We start from the raw sequence: 21583 nt of genomic DNA on the forward strand, positions 1-21583 counted from the left end.
ATCCTTCCTGGCTAACGGAACCATGAGGGTCTTCTCATCCACCGCGTCTGCAGAACCACTACCTGTACTATGTGGGGTTCCGCAAGGATCCTGCGTCTCACCCACCCTATACAACGTATTTACTAAGCCACTTTTTGATATCCTTAACTATCTGGGTGTCACCTACACAAATTATGCGGATGACACCCAGATACTCATCCCTATCACGGGTGACTATGTAGCTGATTCAAAAGCACTCAACAAGGTTTATGCGATCATCCAGGCTTGGATGGCCCACCACGGGCTTTGTTTGAACGACGAAAAAACAGAGCAGCTCATTCTAGGTTCCCACCTTAGACTGAACAAACTAAACCCAGCCTTTAAAGCATTCAAGATCGATGGGAACACAATGTGTCTAATGATACTAAAACCCTCGGCATACATCTTGATTCCACCCTGTCCTTCAACAGACAAACTAATGCCGTGGCTACAGCAGCAGCCTATACATGCAAGCTCATAACAGCCTTTTCTCTCTACCTCTAACTGCATCATCCTCGCCAGAACCCTCATACTGTCCAAGATAGACTATTGCAATGCTCTCTACCTTGGCACCAGCCTCAGGAACATCAACAAATTACAGGTAACGCAAAATAACGCCTTCAGGGCTGCCCTCAACATCTCTAAGAAATCTCACATATCTGATACCAGACGCAACCTGCGCTGGCTCCCTATTAATCAAAGAATAGCATTGAAAACTCTCATCCTTACTCATAAGTGCCAATCTAAGTGTGCACCTGAATACTTATCAAACCGCTTCCTAGCTCACACATCCACACGACCTGTGAGATCAACCCAAATACATTCTCTGCGCATACCCAGATTCAAGCAACAAAATGCAGGGGGGATCAGTTCCCCAGTCCTGGCAGCCAAATTATGGAACACCCTCCCTACTACACTGAGAGCTGTGCCCTCCTTCCATTCCTTCAAGCATAAAGTCAAGAAATGGCTCTTTGACAAAGATAACTCTCTTGCTGCATGTCCTACTCCATTAACATAGGGATGCCTTTGATGTAAATGGTGTATCTGTAACTCTTATATACCCTATGTATAGTGCATTCATGTAAAGGGTAATTATATAACTGTATATACCTATATGTAAATTGCTTTAACCTGTATATATGCTCCTCTAAGAAGTTATTTTTGCAATGTATGTAACCACCTCATCCTTTTTATGCGCCCAGATGCCCATGGACCCGGATGTGCTATACAAATAAAACCAATACAAATGTGTTTCAAATGTGAAACGGTGTAGAAGCTTTTGCCGTGTCCCTTGAGCAGCTCATTCTGCACTAGGGGAGCTATGTGTTAGTATGCTGGCCCCTCTCTTAATACCGAACTACAAAGATTTGCAAATAGTGAATGCCGTCTGCTAAAGCTGAACTTCGCCGTGCCGCCATTTGACTTTAATTCAATTAACGCCCATTGCCCCATTTTCAGTTTCATTGTCTTTTTCAGGGCCTTCTCATACCTTATGGTAGTCAAAGCATCTTGCATATGGAATGCTGGACTGAAGTAAATGTAAAGCAATAGTCTGCCAGCTAATAAAACGCCATCAATATTCTGAACGGATTTACAAAATTCAAGGGAAAAGCCCTTTCTGCCTGGCCACTTCAGTCAACAAGACCCACATAATGAACCACCACCTACTAGCAACCACTGGAAGTTCACCTCCAGATCAGAGCTACACAGCCATGCATTGTGGGTATGCACATTGATGAAAAACATAGCATTTACTTCCATGTGCAGCTATTCCCATGGTCTTGTATGGCAATGCTATGCATGGCTTGATTAGCGTGAGACTGGCAGCTCTCAAGTATTAAAGGGACCAGAACACACTAAGTGGCACTGTGGTGTCTGGCTAGCTAGATGAATTGACTTGCTCTCCTTTCACGTTACAGGTGGAAATTGTTTTTCTTCTATCTTCTTGTCGGGGATCGTACAGTGATTGCCATTGCAGGTGCTACTTTGCCCTACCTGCCCAGCACCAGAAACCTTTTAATTTATCAACCGACCAATTCAGGAAAGAGCAGAATGAGACAAAATAACAGTAGCCAGAGACAAGTCCTCACCTCCTTTCCTTCAGCTCGGCTTCCGATGAAGAAAGAATGAAAGAATGTGAAAAATCCAACATCATGGTGATTGCGTCTAAGGGTAATACAGAAAGAAAAATGGAAAATGTACCTGGGTCATCTCAAGCGGCTCGATGGCCAGAGTCCATGTATATCGTTACTTGAGTGTCAACTTTAGCAAAGAAGTAGGAGAAACCGTTTGGGCCGTTACACTGAGGTCAAAGATGGAGCCATTTGCCTCACAAGGACTACTTGTACTAAGAAAGTTTGGGAAATACTTTACTTCCAGTGCTACAATCCTAGTTCCTATAATTTCCAATGGGGCGGACATGCTCCTGTGCTCTGAGTTTATTAATTGGAATCGGCTCGGAGGAGCCTTCTGGAAGAAAGTACTGGGGCTGCCCAACAGCCTCCCGATCCAAATAATTAGTTATGAGTTAGGGCTACTTTCCCTGCAAGTCGTGTTAAAGAGGAAGCAGATAAACCTCTATTTATTAATTTGCATTTTTAAAGCGCTCACACAGCCCTGGAGCATCGAGGCTCTGTTACAGGAATATGTCTTAGTTGCGTATTTATAACTCGCTTAAATACCCAGAGGTTTCTAAGCACGGACCCGGGGATCGAACCTGTGTTGCTTCGTGTCTTGTTTCCAAGGCGAGCATGTTGCCGCTGAGCTATCCTCCCCTATAGAAAGTGCTTGTTGGCTGATGACTCCCCTTTATATTGCATTTTAGCTGATGCCCTTAAAATAGGGCAGGATGCTCTCATGGGCCAGTGGAGAGAGCAATGTATTGCGACTTTAAGGGAAGCGGACTGTGAGGAGTCAGGTCTCATTTTAAATCCTGAAGAAACTAAGATGGAAAATCTGGCTAAGTGATTGGATAAAGACTCTTGATCCGTGTACTGCCTATACAGTGATGGAATAAAGACTCTTGATCCGTGTACTGCGTATACAGTGATGGGATAAAGACTCTTGATCCGTGTACTGCGTATACAGTGTTTAAAAACTACTGGAACGAAGTGAAGCCATTGAACCAGGTACCAGCGTATTTACAGAAATACCTTGATAAAACCCTCAGGCAGGCCTTTATGCGAATGTGGTTCAAGAGAAGTTCTGGGTATCGGAGCAGCATGCAGCATGCAGCAAAGATGCTGCAGATTCTGTAATAATCCGCATACCTTCGAGACCATTGGGCACCTTCTAGTAGATTGCAGTAACTTGGCTGAGATTAGAAACTCAAGATTAGACAAATGTTTAGTACAACATAGATTGTAGTCGCTGGATGATTGGTGGGCTGTTTTGTTTAGCGAGAAGCATTAAAGTCTCTCATTAGTACATTTTTACAGCAATTATTACCGGAAAGGTTAAATGCTTTGTGATTTGGAGACTAAATTGATTTAAAATGTATAGGAATTGGATGTTTAATGAAGTAGAAAAAGAGAAGCTTAGTAGTAGAACTCTGATCGTTTTTTCCTTTTTGTGGCTATATTTGTGTTTTCCTTTTTGTTATTTCTCTTTTCTTTTACATTTTATTTACGTATGTTCTGGAATTTTCTGTTCTATAACAAAACACTCTCATTGCCTGTCAGGATACCCACAATACCCCCAGTTCCCTACTCCCACTACCGCATCAGGCTCTCCAGCCCCGCACACCTCATTTTTACTCTCCAATTCCCCCAACATTTCTCCGCCTCTATTTCTTTCTCACTCAACTTTTAGACATCCCCTCCTCACACTACACTACACACAAGCAGTTAACACTCTCACTTCACTCCTATGCCTCCCTCTGCCTGGTCTCTCGGTCCCCCTTCACATCTCCCGACCTCACCCCGTAGCCCACACTTTGCTTCTGTCTCCTTTTACACTTTGGTCCTGCTGGTTCACTGGCTGCAGTGCTCACCTGATTCTAGGAACCAATATGTGTTGGACATTTCCCCCATGGGCAGGGTTGTACAGGTGAGAGGCTTTAAAAAAAATCCTCTAAGCTTCAGCCCCTTTTGCAGCACCGTTTTGCCGACTATGATGGTGTGGTAGCAGCAAGGAGTTCAGGCTGCTCTTTTCTCCTTGTGGCTTTCCTCAGGTGCTGGGGAGTGTTGTTGCAAATTCTGTTTGGGGAGGTTTTCTTTTTTTTTTTAACATCTTTTTTTATTAATATCAGTACAAAATATAGGATTCATTGAGCATCTTTTTCAACCAGTCACGTAACCAGAAAGACATCAAACAAGAATTTCCCACATCGGGGCCAGCCCCTGGGGTTCGGCACAGTCCGCATAAATTGTACATGAAATTAAAAAAAAGTCCTTGTACTTGCATCATTGTCTCTGTGCCAAAACAGATCCTTGGCCAGAGCCAAGGTACCCCCTGCGCCACGACCCCTAGTACAATCCATCCCCCCTCCCTCTCCTCCTCTTCCGTCTGTATCCTCAACTCTATTTAACCTTATAACTATATTAATCACAGGAAACCCAAAACCGGTAGGTTGGCGTGTGACATGGGTGACTGGGACAGCATCATGTGGGGTGCCGGGCGTATATTAACTTAGGGGTAAATAGTCATTCTGCGCCAGGCTCAGAAAGCCATGGAAGTTGGGGTGAAGGCTCATGATATGCGCTATAAGTGTGCAGGGATCAGGGTCACAGCAGAAGCGGCATTGGTGGTGTCCGGCCCAGTGCCTTTCGGAGGCGGGGAAAGGAGGCCAATGAGTTTCAGGTATTTGTATGTCGCATCGGCCCTGGGTGGGTTCTTTCATTTGAGGGCACTATGTTCCAAGGAGCCTATTTTCGCCATAAGAGTGATTACTTGGGTTTCAGTAGGTGGAGCCCTCACTTTCCAGTTCATTATCAGGAGTTTACACGCAGCAAATATCCATACAATTAGGGCTTTGCACGCTTGGGGATCCTGATGCCATTCTTTATAATTGATCCCTAGTATCAGCCCCTCAGGGGTTTGTGGGATGTTCGAGTTAGGAATGGCGGAGGTTACCAATTTCCGCACCATGGTCCAGTAGTGTACCAGTCTGGGGCAGGACCAGAGCATATGGCCGATTGAGCCAATCTCCCCACAACCGCGCCAGCAGTCGGTGGGGGGGGGGGGGTCGCAGACCCATGTTGTACATTTTTGATGGAGTGTAATACATGCTTTGGACGATTTTATATTAAATTTCCCTATTTCTCAGGTTCAACGATGTTGCCGGGATAGCTGCGAAGATCTGGTATAGGTCTCCGGTTTCGATCAGAGTCTTTAGGTCCGCTGACCATGTTTCCGCCAGGGCAGAATTTCTCCCCACATTGTTTGGGACGGCCATGGCGTAGAAAGTTCTGAGTCGTGGATGGGCATTTGTCTGTCGCTCTAGCTCGCAGGGGGCAGGGGCTACTTGTCTAGAGAGCTCGGTAGTGTGTCTGCATATTGCTGCTCGGATAGTGTTATATAACAACCAGTGCCCACCCAGTAGGGATAGGGTAGACGTGGCCTCTGATAGAGTATGAGTTGTTGGTCCGTTGCACACATCTTGTATTTTAATTCGCTCCCATGTGGTGTTCTGTAGTGGATGCAGTGTTGGTGTACGTTCTAACGTGAGTAGGCCTTTAATCGTCATCCACGTGGGTGCTGCTTTAGTGTCGATGCCCTGTTGGGCACGAAGCCTGTGCCATTGGGTTAATGTTGGTCCCACTATTGGATGTGTTCTGATCGGTTGCGTTAGTCTCCCGAGGGGGGTGGCAAGGGCGTCTATTAGGGAGAGAGGGGCAATTGAAGCTAGTTCCATCAACCTCCAGCTGGACTCATCGCCCGGGTTTAGCCAGCGTTTGGCCCAGCAAATCTGGGCTGCCATGTAGTAATTCCTCCAGGACGGTAAGGCAAGGCCGCCATCCAGTTTTGAGGCTGTAAGAATCCTGAGTCGGATACGCGCCTTCTTTCACCGCCAAACGAATTTCGAAAAAGAGGCCTCTACAATCTTATACATCTTCGAGCTGGGGGAGCAAGGCAGCATCATCTCCAGATAGATATGTTTTGGGATAGAGTTCATTCTAATCGCGTTGATTCGACCGGTCATGGATAGGGGCAATGTGTTCCATTTGGTGAGGTGTCCCCGGATCCGCTCAATTGTATGCGGATAATTTAGGTCTCAGATGTCTTTCATATGTGCGCTGCCATTGACACCTAGGTATTTATTGACCTGACTGGAGTCGGAATGGTGCGCCCCACCCCCCACCTCCTCGATCCCATGGGATATCTGGTCGAAGTGGCATGATCTTCGCTTTGGCCCAGTTAACCCGATAACCGGCCATTGGGCCGTATACCTGTTGGAGGTAACGCGCTCTGGGGAGGGACTTATGGGCATCTCCTATGTACAGAAGAAGATTGTTGGCATAGAGGGAGACTCAGTGCTCCTTACCCCTTCTCCATAGTCCTTGCCATAAGGGGTCCCACCAAGGGTATAAGAGGGGCGAGAGCGGACAGCCCTGACGCGTGTCTGAATAGAGGGCAAAATGGCGGGTGGGGGGGGGGGGAGTCTGGCCATTGGTGGTCATCGTGGCCTCCTGGTCTGAGTATAGAAGGCTTATCATATGTGTATCAAGGGTGGAGGTAGGCCAAAAGCAGCGAGGGTGAGGAACATAGTCCCATCGGACCTTATCAAAGGCCTTTTCCGAGTCTGTTGTGAGGACAGAGTCCCCTTGCTCCGGTTCCTCCGCTATGACATGCAGAAGTCGTCATACATGGTATCCAGTTAAATTGTCGAATGCACATTTTCGAATGCCTTTTTCTCAAACAAATTTGCCGAAAAAATAATTCTGAATGTGTTTTTTTCGTGTTTTTTGGTTTAGTTAGTAAAAAAAGTGTAAATAAAAAAAAAAAACAGGGGCTGGTGGGGGGGACCCCCCAAAAATAAAAAAAAACATGCGAACATTTTTTTTTCCCGGCCTATTTGTGTTGAGAAAAAGGCATTCGAAAATGTGACATTCGAAAAAGTCACTATAAACCGCCGTACATTATCCCCTGAATGCCTCTTGCGAATGAACCATGTCTGGTCCGCGTGGATCCGGTCCGGTAGTACCATCTCAAGTTTCTGAGCCAGACACTTTGCCAGTATCTTGGCATCTGAATTTATAAGGGAATATAGGTCTGTACGACCCGCGTTCGTCGTTGGGCCTACCTTTTTTGTGAAACACCACTATAGTACTACTATATGATTTCGGCCCGCAGCCGTCTCGATAAATACTGCATGGCGTTTCAGAGCTATTGTACATGTCTATCGGTATCCCGTCGGGGCCTGTGGCTTTACCCAAGTTTCCAGCTTTGATTGCCCGCTGGACATACGCCACTGTCGGGGGGGCGGGGGGGGGTACTTAACGCTGCAAATTGCGCTTGAGTGATTTTAGGGAGTTTGGCGGCGTCCAGAAATCCTTGCATTACCTGTGGGGAGAGGGGTTCTGGTTTCGCGTAGAGGTGTGAGTAAAGCTCAGAGAATCTGGCATTTATGCCTCCCCCCTCCCCCCCATTACTGGATTCCCCTCTGTGTCTTGTATTGTAGAGATTGCCGTGGCCGCTTGCTGTTGCTTTAGGGCTAGTGCCATAAGGCGCAGGGGTCTGTCGCTGTCGAGATGTTATTTCTGGGCCCAGCTGGAGAATGATTTTTGGACTCTAGTGGTTGTGATCCCTTTGATGTCCGCGCGCGTCTTGCGTATTAATGTAAGGGTTTGTTGGTCTGGGGATGTCTTGTGCTGTTTTTCAAGAGACCGCAGTCTGTGTGCGAGTTGCTCTTCTTGGCTGTGCCTTTGTTTCTGCTTGTGTGCCCATCTGGATATACATTGGCCTCTCATATAGGCCTTAAATGCGTCCCAGCAATGGAGGTTCGTGTAGGAGGCGTTGAGGTTGGTGTCCCAGTACATTGACATATCCCCCAGAGATGTTCCACGTAATCGGGGTACAATAGGACTCTGAGGTTGTCGCCAGTGCCAGAGTTTTTGTGGCTTGGTCAGAGAGGGTGGTGAGGAGGATGATACATCCATCTATGGTATTTGTCATTGTGCGAGGGGTTAACCAATAGTCGATTCTAGAGTAGGTCTGGTGTCTAAAGGAGTAGAATGTATAATCTTTGCAATGCCCATGTTTTTGCCACCAAGTGTTTTCTAGGCCCAGATTGGAGAGCAAAGATTTGAGGGCAGAAATTTTCCTTGGTCTATTTGTGGTCTGTTGTCCGGAGGTTTGTCTAGCTCTGGGTCCAAGGCCACATGTAGATCCCACCCCCCAATCAGTGATGGCCTCCTCATATAGGGTGCGCATTCCGTGAATGCATGCGTGAAGAAGCGAGGGGAGTCCGATGTTGGCGTGTATAGGTTGAGGAGTGTGATCGGGTTATTGTATATTACACCCTGCACCAGGATGCATCTCCCGTCTTTGTCAGCGATGGTGGATTGAATTACCAGGGGGGTGTATTTATGAACCAGGATGGATACACCTCGTTTGCCCCGACATGGAGCATATGCAGCGGCTCCCACCGAGCCGGTTTGGGGAGGTTTTCTGTCTCTTGTCCCACTGCAGTCATCACTTTTTCTGTTTTCCCAGCATTCAACCTGGGAGCCCTCTGAGTTTGGCAGGTCAGCTGTTGAGCCCCATTTCTGTGTGGCACAGAAATCCCCAGTCCATTCACGAGCTGCGCGTGATTCTGGCTTTCTTGGGTGCTCCCAGTTGCACTCTGGAATTGGTCCTGCAACAGAAAAGTGAACCATATACTGGGAGGCATTGGGCGATAGTGGTGCCATGGACAATAATGGCTTATGGGAGATTTCGGGGACTGTCCACACACCCCTTTGACAGGGTCATGACCAGCCCCTGTCAATCTCCAAAGGACATGATCTGTGTCCAGCAAGGACTACAGACCACCCTTATGTTTTCATTGCCCTCGGAAGGAGCCATATGCTGTGTGCAGAAACACCACTGCTGAACTTTCCAGGAACGCCATCAGACACTTGCTGTAAAGGAACCCCAAAGTGAAGAAGCAGCTCTCAAAGCTCTGCTTTACTGGGAAGCGACCAAAAGCACAAGCAGAGACGTACCTGTGACATCAGCAGGCAGCAAGGAGCAACCACAGGGAAAACGAACTACTTTAAATGGAAACCACTCCTACCAAAAGCACAAGCAGAGACACTACCTTTGACATCAGCAGGCAGCAAGGAGTATACAACAGTGAAAACTATCTACTCTAAAAGGAAAGCACCCCACCACAGCTAAGGAACAAAGAGCTGTACAGGCTCACAAGAAACTAGTGACCTGCTCCTCTTCCCCGCCCTGCTGCTCCTCTTCCCCGCCCTGCTGCTTCTCTCCCCCCCACATCCCCCGGCTGCTATATTTCGGGCATATTTCGACAGCACCTTCAATACAGTACTGTTCCGGCGTCTGTGAATTCCGCTTTCCCAGCTGCGCCTGGGCCCAGAATAAATTGTCTTACGTTTTGCCTTGTGTACACTCCTTTTTTAGATCACTGTTGTAATTTTATTGGTGAGTTCTGAGGCGACCCGCAGTACAGTTTCCTGGCAGATGCAAAATTCTGGTTTGCCAGCTGACCACTTTACAGCTCTGGCACAAGTACGAACATTTACTTTGTTGGCTGGGTGGTGCGTGTTGGGGCCACTGTTATTTTGAGGGGAGTACTTTGTGCCCTTGCTGGAGCCGCCTTCCTGAAGCTGGCCCATGTTGCGTAGTTTTTCTGGTTTCTGTGTTTCGGCTTGCTCGGAGGCCCTGCGGAATTCAATCTTCGTTATCGGGCCGGCTGCGTGCAAGTTCCTCCACTGCTGTGCATGCTGGATCTGGAGATCATGTGGCCAGCCTTGTGCAGTACAGGCATGGGGCAAGAAGTGGTTCTCCATTCTAACATGCGGGCACATGTATAAAGCACAGGGACCAGGCCCTTCTAACTCTCTCACACTTTGCTTTAGGGGCAGGACTGCCTCTGGTACAAATCCTGGTATGCCCTCCACGCTGTGGGGGTCCTATCCCCTCTCGGCACCCACCCTCCTAAGTGAAGTCGTATCCCCAGTGAGACCTGGATGTGGATCACTTGGGGAAGGAGGTGGAACAAGAGCATTGCCGAAGTAGAGAAAATGTTCAGGGGCTCTAAGTGCCCAAATGTGCTCGTTCACCCCAGCTCTGTGCTTTCACCCTGTACTGTTTTTGATGCCTTTATGTCCCCTTGATCTCTGTAGTGCCTTGTACCTAAATGTCCCCATAGTCCATGTGGCGCTGGGTGCCTTTGTGCCCCCTTGGTTCATGCAGCGCTGGATTCCTTTGTGCCCCCCTGACTACATGCAGTGCTTGGTGCCTTCAGGTGCCCAATTACTCTGAAGCTTTCAGTGTATTTAGGTGTAGCACAGTTCGGTGATCTACGAAGGATAGCAGCAGGTCCTCTACATTTTGAGGGCTCCTGAGCTACAGTTTAAACGTAGAACCCTCTTTTGTAAGGGCAACTAGAGCAAATCGTTGTTTACATGCTGAAAAGGGCACGCCCTCTTCAAAGAGAGGCTTGGCTGTGGTTGCAGTTTTCAGGACATTGTGTTAGGAAAGATTTCTCTTTACAGTAGCTTTCCCTTCATTTTTATCATTTGTCACTATCCGTACTCGAAACTGCAACTCCTCCGCATTAGGGACTGGAGATGAAGACAGGAAAAGCAACCTCGGACCCTCTTCAGAAGACCTGCCAAGTCCTAAGAATAATCTGAGTATGGGGTGAGTTGTAACAATGCTTACCCCTAGCTACCTTTTAATCAAAGTTTAACTTTTAGAAATGTCTACAACAGTTTGGCTTTGCCATTGTTTGCTCACGCAAGCACTTGAAGTTGGGGATTCTTTTGTTAGAATAACTTGTCCTCTACCACTTGGAAATCTTCATTGTACCCCAGAAAACCTACCAATTGTTTCACATCTCACAAAACTGTGCGGACCTTTTGGGCACAAGGCCCCATACATATTAGGGATGGACTTCTAAAGTTAGTGTTGAATCTCTGTGGACCTGTAGTGCCGCATACAAATACTTGCCCTCCTTTACAGAGTTTTTATGTATTTTGCCCTACTCCGGTGATTGTATCCATGTATCTTTTTAGTTAGTGTTGTGTGATATTACATGCTAGTAGTCATTTTTCATAGTGTAATATGCCCATAAATAAGTATTTATATGCCTGTTTTTCTAAGTGTGTCCCTTGACTGTTTCACTGTATGTGCTCATTGTGGACCCTTACAAGCTCTCCATCTCTTAAGATTTGGCATAGACCACTTGCCTTGCTACCTTGAAGTGGTTTGACTACAGCTCCCAGAGTTGTCCCCATCACTAAAGTAGGTTGGCCTTCTATACATCTGTCCACCCGGCCAGAGAATAGAAAACCAGTCCCAATCCCTACTACAGACATTAGTCAAGAATCACTGTAATCTGCAGCATGCTAGTTAAGGCATGAGTTGGCATAGCACTTCCCGCAATTGTGTAATGGTGCAGTGTCACTGTTTGCTGGCAATGGTGACTTCCTGACTCTCCCATCTTCTCCCACTTCCTTTTTGGTCTGAGGCTGCTATTTCTGACTTTATTTGGGACCCCCTCTTAGATTTATGCTCCAGTCTGTGTTGTGCTTGAGTGGCCTGTACTCATGGCTTCTTGTTTTTTGGCAGGAGGAGCTTGCTTTCGTCTTTGAGATGCTACAGCAGTTTGAGGATGCCTTGGTGCAGTATGACGAGCTGGATGCGCTCTTCTCCCAGTATGTGCTCAACTTTGGAGCTGGAGGTAAGTGCAGAAGCAGCGGCTTGTTCTTAAATGTACCTCTGAGGTGTGGTGCTCGGTGCTCGCAGGGAAACCTGCTGCATACCACCACTTCATTCCGTGCGCTTGAGCTTGAAATACATACCTTTCTGTCCAGACTGATTGGGAGTCCTGTGACACTGTGCCAATCTTTGGTCATTTGTTGGCTTAGTCTTATCTTCATTAATACATGCCTCAAACCAAGAAGACGGTAAGTTCCACTGCAGCCTGTCATCGGGCTAGGGCCCATGTCTGCACTCCTGGTGCGTGTCCTTGCACTGTTGGGGCCTGAGAAGTAGCCATGATTCACCTCATTCATGTAGCATGACCTCTTTCTAGCCTTTTACTTTCTGCATGTAGCCCAGGTCTTCCAAACACTTGATTGATATTTTGGGTGGAAAATGAATACTACTGTAACCTCTGGGGAAAACCTGGAAAGTGCATGTCTTTTGCTATATACCAGAGACTTTTTTGCAAGTGTCATGCCATGCTGTGAGGATGTTGAGGAACAAGTCAATTCCTTAAAGAGCGTTTCTGAGTGGGCAGGAGTTGGCCAAATGGCAGTCCATTTGTTGTGAGTGCTATAGAAGGGTTTAGACTCCCTCCTCTTCAAGTCTGAAACAGCTATAAGGTAAAGTTTCTGGTAATCCAGTGAGGGTGGGTGTTTGTGGTGGAAGTTGGAGAGCACCTTGTAACGGAGGACCACAGTGGCTGACCTCCTTTTTGGCGATGTGGTGAGAGGGTGGACAAGTGCAGCTTTTGGAGTCTGCAACCCTGATCAGAAGCGACATTTCACTCATTGGTCATAATATCAGGATTCATATGAGACAACAGGCGGGGGGAAAAGGAATTCACTGCTGGCTCGGTCTAGCAAACCAATCTGGAGATGTCCACAACGGCCATTGCTTATTGCAGACTCTTGTAGAACAAATCCTTTTGCCCACTTTAAAAGCACCGAGACCCTTTTACTAGTTTTGGTGGTGCATTGACCATTTTCCTTCGAGTCCCATCCAGGTCCCTCTAGGAACATGCCTATTTACAGATTGTGCCTATGTGGGAGCGCATGTGTTCTCCAAGGTCGGGGCTACGGCATTGGTTCCTTGCCAATATTCGGGTTGGTGCCAAGAATATTTCTTGCTTCCTGTGAGCCAGTTAGCTGTAGTTGTGTGCCCTTTGCTTGTGGGGTGCCAGGAATAGTTATATATGGTCATTGATGTCATACCCTAAGATCAGGTGCTCCGCAATGTGGTCTGGGTGGTTGCAAATAGAAAATTCCTATTTTGCGGGAATCTAGGGCTACAGAGGGCCCCTAAACCTTATTTTGTTATTCTCCCCCCAATTATTTTCTTTTTTATCATTGACGAGGAGGGAAATGCCCTTGACTTTTTCAACCCAGATCCGCGGATCCTCCGAGAAGGGAAACGTAAGACCGGGAATTGCAGCTGTCGAATGGTGCGCAGGATGTCAGCGGTACATGAGACCCTCCTGCACTGATAGCCAGGGCGGGGAGAAGCGATTGCCATCGTTGTACCGTCTCGCGCTCTGAAACACTTGGGTATGGGCGCTGTAAATAAAATATCATATCATATATCCTTGACTCCAGAGGCAAGAGACACCAACAGGTGAGTCGGAAAGAACTGATAATAGACCGGACTGTGGTGCGCACAAGGTTGCAAAGAGCAACTTTGTATGAAGAAAGAAGACTAAAGTACAAAGGTCTTTTGTGAGCAAACTTGTTATCAGAGTTAGTGGTCCGGCGCCATTCTGACTGATTCCCCGCTCCTGAACAAGGGGTATGTGCTGAACTGGTGCTGCAGCGGATTATTTTGAATCCTGTGCATAGTCGAAAGTCTTCGGTTGTTGTAGAAACTACAAGTACCAAGAGGCCTTAGGGGAGGCCAGCGTGAGGTGTCAAAGTGGCCATACGAGGGTCAAGCCAAACCCCTTATACAGTCGAAAGTCTTTGGCACGTTGTGGAGGGAAATGTGAACCCAGTTGAGGGATGCCTGCGAATTGGGGTGAGCAGTGATACACCTGGGAACATTGTGATGACAAGTGTGAACCCGACTGAGGGATGTCCACAGTGAGTGGTTGGTCTGAACCCGACTGAGGGAGGCTAACGTTGAGAGAAGGATCGGTGCCCGGCTGAGGTGGATCCAAGGGTGAAGATAAAAATGACTTTGTTTTGTTGTTTGTGGCATATCAGGCCCTCTGAAGCACAAGACTTTGCATGAAAGAGACTTGGGCACAGAAGGCCCTGATATTGATGAAAGGAACTGGAACCTTGTGCCAGCAAAGCCCAGGACTGTGCTCTGCTCGAGTGTACCGCCTTGTTCCGTGATAAAAACGTGGGGAAGGGAGACCCCGGCCATAACATCCTGACTTTTTATTTTGTGAACACTTTTCTTTTCTTGTTAACATTGTCCCACACTATTTTGTAGCATAGCAGTAAGGATTGGCAATGGGTTTTTTAGTATTGGCCCTTTTTATTTGACTAGACTCCACTAGGACTGTATTATTTGATGGTCGTAGCTTGCTCCCGTCTTAGATTTAGGTTTAGATTAGGCGTTTCTCACCCATTTTTCAGTTTAATAAGCACCCTTGAACTGTGTACACTTGTGTCTGTCTTACTGTGATAACATGCCTTCCTCACACCAGTCCATGCGGAACCTCTTTGCTCTTTCTTCCTGGAACGTGGAAGAAGCAGGCCAGCCCACCTGCTGCAGGAATTATTCTTTGCTTTTGTAGTTTTAAGCTCTTATTTGGCCCTACTGGCTACATGTAGTGGTTTGTGCATATCCCGGTTAAGGATTCCTGCTTCGCTTCGTCCTGTGTAGAGCTGCACCTTCCTCCCTGGGACAGATTTACTGCAGTTTCCAGCCCGGGGAAGGTACTGGGACCGCCACTAGGAGCTGTAGCCTGTCTTCACAGGCTCTGTGATCTTCCCACAGTCTTCCTCGCTAGTGTTTTCCATTTTGGCTTTAGGGACTTCATTGTGAGAAGGTCCTTTTTGTTCTTTTACATCCCGTGTGTCTTCGGTGTTTCAGGGTTCAAGCCACTAGGCATCGGATACTGTAAGTCGCATCTAGAAAAGAAGCCAAAAATTACCCTTGTTGTTTTGTGCTGCTGGAAGTTTTTATAAAAACCGCTGGTGGAGTACTTGATTCTGGGTCCTTGGGTGGGCGATTATGTGAGATGCTGCCTGTCGGCGGTCTCTCTGGTCCATGGTTGATTCTGTGTAAGCAAACCACCCCTGCATTTCCGGTTGACTATCATTGCGGGAGGCGGTGGGGGGGGGGGAAAGGGGAGAAGAGTCCTGCTTTGCTGCATCTTCTCCTGGTTCTTCAACTCGGATGTCTTCATCAGGTTCTCTTCTGGTCCTCCATGGGAATGTTTCCCACGAAATCTGCACCCATTTGTTCAAACTGAAACTTCCCTTCATTTTCCCCGTGCAAGCTTATGGCCTACTGACTTTATCCCATTTGACTCCTGTGGAGTTTTCTACTTATCCTAAAAAGTGACCCTTGGGGTGCTTACCTGCACCTGGTCACTTTTCCTTACACCCATGAGCGGGTTCAGGGAATGAGGCCAAGGACTGGATTTGTAGTGTGTACCTGGTATTTCTAAAGTGCTGCTCTCCTTCCCTTCCTGTAAACGCATTTTTACACTGTAGACAATGTTTGACTTTGTCCTTTTTTTTGTTGTCCTTTGTTGCACTGGTAATGGTTTCTAAAAGTGTATCCTGATTTCTTGGAGGCCTTTGGCATTGTGTAGGAACTGTTTCCACTTTAGAGCACTTGTAAATGTGTATTATTGTATTAATAGATTACTACGCCCTATAGAGCAGAGTACATGTGGATCGTTCGTGTTTGCTTTGTGGACCTTCATGACTATTTTCCCTCTATGGCAGAATGTCTGGTTCCTTTTCGTTCTCACCCTAGTCTGTATGTGCTGTGTGCTTACCAACAGGTATAGGGCCTAGAATATTTAGCAAGAATGGCTTTTGTTTTTAGGGCACGGTACTGTCTTCTGCAGGCACTCATGATTTTGTACATTTTTTTTACTGTCTGGTTCCCTTTTTCTTTAATTCAGCGCATTGGTAAATTCAGGACTGGCTTAACTGTGCACGTTGATCTCCCCATAATGCCATATCTCCCATAATGCCATTTTGTATGGCATTGTAAATTCCTTCTCTTATAACATATGTGCTCTTGGGCTTTGGAACTGGAATGCGCCGAGTTAAGCCGGTCCAGAGTTTCCCAATGTGCTGAATTTCAAGGGTTTTGTTGCGTTACGTTTACTCACCTTAATTGCACTTACACTAAAGTTTTTCCCTGGAGTTTCAAGGATTTGTGCTCACTATCTTTCGCCACTGCAGGGCATCAGTCGTGCCCACCATATATTTTTCGGCACCACTGGCCCACTGCATATCTTAAATCAGTAAAGGCCGACTAGCCATGGCCTTCGGCCGTGCCCACTGTATATTTCAACGCGCCTTGAAACACTTGTGTATAGGCTATATATCATGATGGGGTGAAAACTGGCATAAATCCTTTATTGGGAGTAGCCCCACCACCCCTCGCTTAGTCACCCACATGTATGGGGGTGAAAGCTCAGTTGATCAACAGGTGAATGTTAAATGCGAATCTCATAAAATTATTACATTCTGGAAACTCAAATTCTTCTGTAAATCAGTGCCACTCGTTAAGTCCTTATAAAACTCCTTTAGAAGATATAATTAAGGATAACAATGAAGTTGGTCAATTTGGAAATAACATTGAGTAATTCAGGTTATTTGAACATTGGGCATTGAGGGACTTCAAGTTCCCAAAGTACTGGGATGAAGAGGGATGCAGAGGCACTGGACAGCAAGTTGTAATAGCAAGATAATGCTAATGACCCACACCTGAGTGGGACTGGGAGGTATAAAAGGCTCAGTTGCAGGAGAGCAGAGACTCTGGAGCCACTGTTATTTGCAGAGTGGATGCCGGGTTCTGAGAGGGTCTCTACCATCAAACACCTTGTATGCCGAGGTTGTCCACAGGAAGCGTTGGGCTGTAAGGATTTCCCCATTGTAAGGTGTACCCCGGTGGCTGGCGAGTGTTAGGCAAAAACCTGTGCAGTTCCCTCTGGGACCACTGCAAAAGATTTAGGACTACAGGTGTTTGGCAGTAACCCCACTTGGTAGCAGTCTGTACCACACTGATTCACTTGGTAGCTGTGGCTGAGCATTCAGACTTCCCTCAAGAAGAGTTAGGCAGTATACAGAGTATTCACAATAGGTCAAGAGAACACAATAGAACAAGTAAACACTGACCAGGGCTTGATGTAAAAGATATAAATATTTATTTAAAACCACACCTAGAAAAACACACAGGCACTAATAGTAAGCAATCCAAAAACACGGTCACTAAAAGATATACACTCCCTTAAAAGAATATTAGACAAGTCTTAAGTAAAGCCCCCACTTATTTTCAGACAGCGGTGAGTGCTTAATGTAGATGGCACTCTAATAATTTGTTTTAAAAAGGGAGAGAAAAGCAGAGAATAAATTGAAACGGATCCCAACACTTTTTCACGAACACAACAAGAGAGGAAGGCAAAGTGACACCGTGAGTTTTAGAGTCAGTAGGCCGGATCCGCTTTAAGATGATCGAAACGAAATGTGTCCAAGGTCACACGGTTGCAGTGCACAAAAGTCTTGAAAAGGTTCAAAAAGAGTTGGACCAAAGAAAGAGACCAGTTAGAGGGTCAAGGCGGCCAGCCCAGTCCAGAAGGTTAAGGGGTTATTACCTTGTAGCAATCTTTAGAAAGGGAGGCCTGGCGGACACAGTACCTTTTTAAAGTGGTGAGAATACTCCAGCGGGGGCAGTTGTTCCTGGCAGCGGATGCAAGTCGGTGCTTTGTCCGGGGGAAGAGAAGATCTCGTCGGGGAGGAAGACAGGAGTCCGTTGCACTGCCAGGGAAGAAACCAGCCACAGAGTTTCTCAGGTACAAGGAGCGGTCCGTGGATTCGCGGTCCAGTGGTAAGTGGCTATCCGGTTGCCGGGGTGCTTGGCACGGGCAATTCGACCACAAACCGGTCTGGGGTGCGAAGAGAAGAAGGTAAACTGGTTGTGCCCACCAGTCGGGGGAAGAAGCCTCTCCAGCCGGGAGATCTTCTCTGTCGTCGGGAAGTGGTGAGTCGGTTCCGCAGGGCTCCACCGGTGGTGTCGTCGTGGTAGGTCGGCTCAGCTTCTCCCTCGTCGGATTCTCAGATCCTGTGGCGACTTCTGAAGTTCCAGTCCCCAAAGCCCTGCTTTTATGCAGCATACCCCCATTCACTCAGCCTAGCTGTCAATCAAACATGCTAAGTGGTAAGCCGGCCGGCTCACCACTTGGGCCAATCACACAAGAGTGCGACTTGAGTTACCAAGGTAACTCAGTCCAGGGTGCCTAAACCCCCTCCCACACCCCCTGTGGTACCCAGACAGAATGGCACCACTTTGGAGGACTTCTGTGGAGAAGCCCGCCAAAAAGTGGATCAAAGGGCTCGACTTGGGTTGGAGTCACAGAAGAGAACACAAACGCCATTTTAGAATCGAGTCCTGGCAAAAAATACCAACCGGCGAATTAATATTAAATAAATAAACCGGCGGTATGTTCGAGGCTATGAGAATTAAATAATTAAAGTTGGTAGCCTCGAACAATGAGAAAATCCCATAGGGAAATATTCGCGGTCGAATATAAAAAGTAGTTTCCACTGTCACCAGCCAAAACTCTATCAGGGGGGACGGAGACGTGCCCCCTCGACTAACAGATCCCGGGCAATCGAATTGCCCCGACCAGTACGTCTACAATATGATGGTTTGTACTGGTTTCTGTTAATAATTTGGGACTAGTAAAGCCAATGGTGACTTTACATGCCCTGGGAGACAGTAGTCAGTCCCAGGGTATGGAGTCTATGGTGGGGTGTCACTATGACACCCCTGTGTTACTGCACGGAGGGTGCTGTGTAACACACATCGTAAAAACACATGAGACCCTCTGGAGTAAAGGACCCCATAGCCCATAAAACACATGAACAGTCAAAGGAACACCATAAATCATGTCCAAGAGTGGGAGAAAAAGAGTCTCACTCTTGGCAGTAGAAAAAAACAAACTCCAGAAATCCAGCAAAGCTGCTGGGGGACTCACTAGGTTAGGAAATTCAGCCTAAAGAGAGAATTCTCCCTAACAGCGAGCACCAGCGTATTCATGGTGCGAGGAGCGGTCCTTTCCCGACCGGCATGGGCCGCAGGAAGCGAAGCAGTTTGCCGAACAGAGCGCAGCAGAAGACCCAGAGACAGAGGAAGCATATGCGATAACCGGTGAGTTAACTAGCATTGAGTGGCGCCGGAACGCTCTGTGATCTTCCGCGTAACAGGTCTGTGTTGTGAATATCATACGCATGTTAAGAAGGTGAAGTGGCAGGATAAGAACTTAGGGTATCATTGTACTTGTACAGCTCAGTGCAATTGCAAAAGTCGAGAAACGGCAATATTGCAAGAAGCTAATAATAGCCTACATTGCCAAAGTCAAGAGGGCAATTAATCAGCAAGTTCACTGTGAACCCTATTGCCAAAGTAAGAAAGAAGCACTATTTAGAACTGACCTAAATCAGCATTGTCTAAGACAAAGAGCCAGTGTGAGAGGAAACCATTATCATTACTTGGTTAATAGAAGTCTGGGAAACCCAGAGTGGCCAGAGGCCCTCCTCCCCCAAAACTCACATTTGCTCTCCAACCCTGCCACATACCCCCTCAAACATTTGCACCGGCACTGTGTGAAGCATTTTAATTTCCCAATCTCGTCTTTGCTGGTAGCTGCGAGGATCAGACTGAATACCCTCGGCTACGGGAAAATGTTTGTGCTGCAAGCTCAATCCCAAGCCCCCTCCAACTCCCAAATTTCACATGCCCACCTCTACCCTGATGCCATTTGACCATTTCTTTTGCCTCCAAATGCCAGTTTTCTGCTTTTAGTTTTCGTGTACCCTTTGGTATAGCCGTGGTTATTGCTTGTATCTGAGGGGGTGCAGGGGGGGGGGGGGGATGGCTGCTTTTTCATTTCGAAATGCCTTTGACAAACCAGCTGACAAAGGCGGGGGATCGACCTGTGGGCGGAACATCATACAAAAGGGAGGTATAAAACCACCTGGGGAACAAAAGGTTCTATAAAAAAACTAGAGACCAATCCCACGGCGCGATTACTAGTTGCAATCGATAGCCTCATGGCACATGCTTGGATGCAGGGATGGATTGATGAGGACAAGAAATCGTTCTTGGTCAAGAAGCACTCTACTATACCAGCTTTTTTACATTCTGCTTAAAGTGCATAAGAATGTCCTTCAGGGAGACCTATTGTTTCGGCCATTGGTTCCATCCTTGAACGTCTGTCAATATACTCTGACTTGTTCCTGAGACCTTTCGTCCGCAAAATGCAATCTTTCGTCCAAGATACGACAGCCATGATCAAGATCATCGACACCCTCACCGTCTAGGAGAGCAATATATTAGTTACCCTTGATGTTGAGGCGTTGTATACTAGCATACTGCAGATGGTAGGCATTGAGTTGATGCATTAGTATTTAAAAAAGAGACGATCTTGCCTTTCGACAGAGTTCATGCTTGAATGCATTAGTCTGGCACTGACCAAGAATTTTTTCATGCACGAGGGCACGTTTTACAATCCGTGCTCCGGCACAAGCATGGGAGCAATCTTTGCGCCAGACATAGCAAATCTTTATATTGATAATTTGGAGTCCAAATCGGTTTACAATGAGAAAAATCAGTTTGGCGTGCATCTGATTTGTTGGTACCGTTATATCGATGACGTGTACATGGTCTCGGGGGTACCCCCGATTCCTTAAAGGTTTTCTTGTCTTGGTTAAATTATCAGGATGAATTCATAAAATTCACTATGCACTCACATTTGCACAGTATGTCCTTTTTAGATCTTGATCTATAAAAGTGGGAAGAATAAGGTGGGTACCACCTTGTTCAAGAAACCCACCGATAAGAACACTCTACTTGCGTAGGGTAGTTTTTACCCATTAAGCCTGAAAGAGAACCTTCCTTACGGACAGTTCCTCAGGATCCAACGGAATTGTTGTACCATGGTGGATTTTGATGCCAATAGTAAAAATCTTGGCATCAGACTATAACAACGGGAATGTCCCCTACATGTCATACGACCGGAAACTGTCTCTCAAGACAAGAGAAACAGAAGGTTGACTATCACCTGCGTGACCACCTTGACCTCGATTAGTCACTATCTGAGAAGGGCAATTCTCCAAAATTGAAACATTTTGAAAACCGAGAATTTCAATTTGTAAAATCCCTTGATCGCGACTCGTACACACGTATGAGGAACAACGGATAAACCTCCATCCCAGACCACTCTATGGTCATTACCATCAGTAATCGATCATTTTAGTTGTGGCAAATATTCAGTGTTCCTACCGACGAAAGACATGAAGGAGATAGACTTGTATGGCTTATTCTGGAAATGTACCAAATTTACCACATTCACCAACTGCCTCACAAAATGGGCATTTTATGGCATTAAATGCCCATGCAGACTCATCTGCATTGGGAAAACCAAAAGAGAGATCCGACAACGGATCTGTGAACATCGGTATCAAGAACCAGGTGCAGACAAACCTCTGGTGGCCCA

The 21583-nt window shown here is 46.8% G+C and overlaps 1 protein-coding gene across 1 annotated transcript in view; it reads left to right on the plus strand.

Moving 5' to 3' along the window:
* TRAPPC10 (trafficking protein particle complex subunit 10) overlaps positions 1-21583 on the plus strand; it is a 1566314-nt gene that overhangs the window by 488019 nt on the left and 1056712 nt on the right. Inside the window, exon 6 of the mRNA XM_069635677.1 lies at positions 11761-11872. Coding sequence (XP_069491778.1) covers positions 11761-11872 — 112 coding nt within the window. The remainder of the gene's footprint in view (positions 1-11760; positions 11873-21583) is intronic.

This window comes from Ambystoma mexicanum, chromosome 7p (assembly GCF_040938575.1).
Source record: "Ambystoma mexicanum isolate Mex_15411 chromosome 7p, UKY_AmexF1_1, whole genome shotgun sequence".
Lineage (NCBI taxonomy): Eukaryota > Metazoa > Chordata > Amphibia > Caudata > Ambystomatidae > Ambystoma > Ambystoma mexicanum.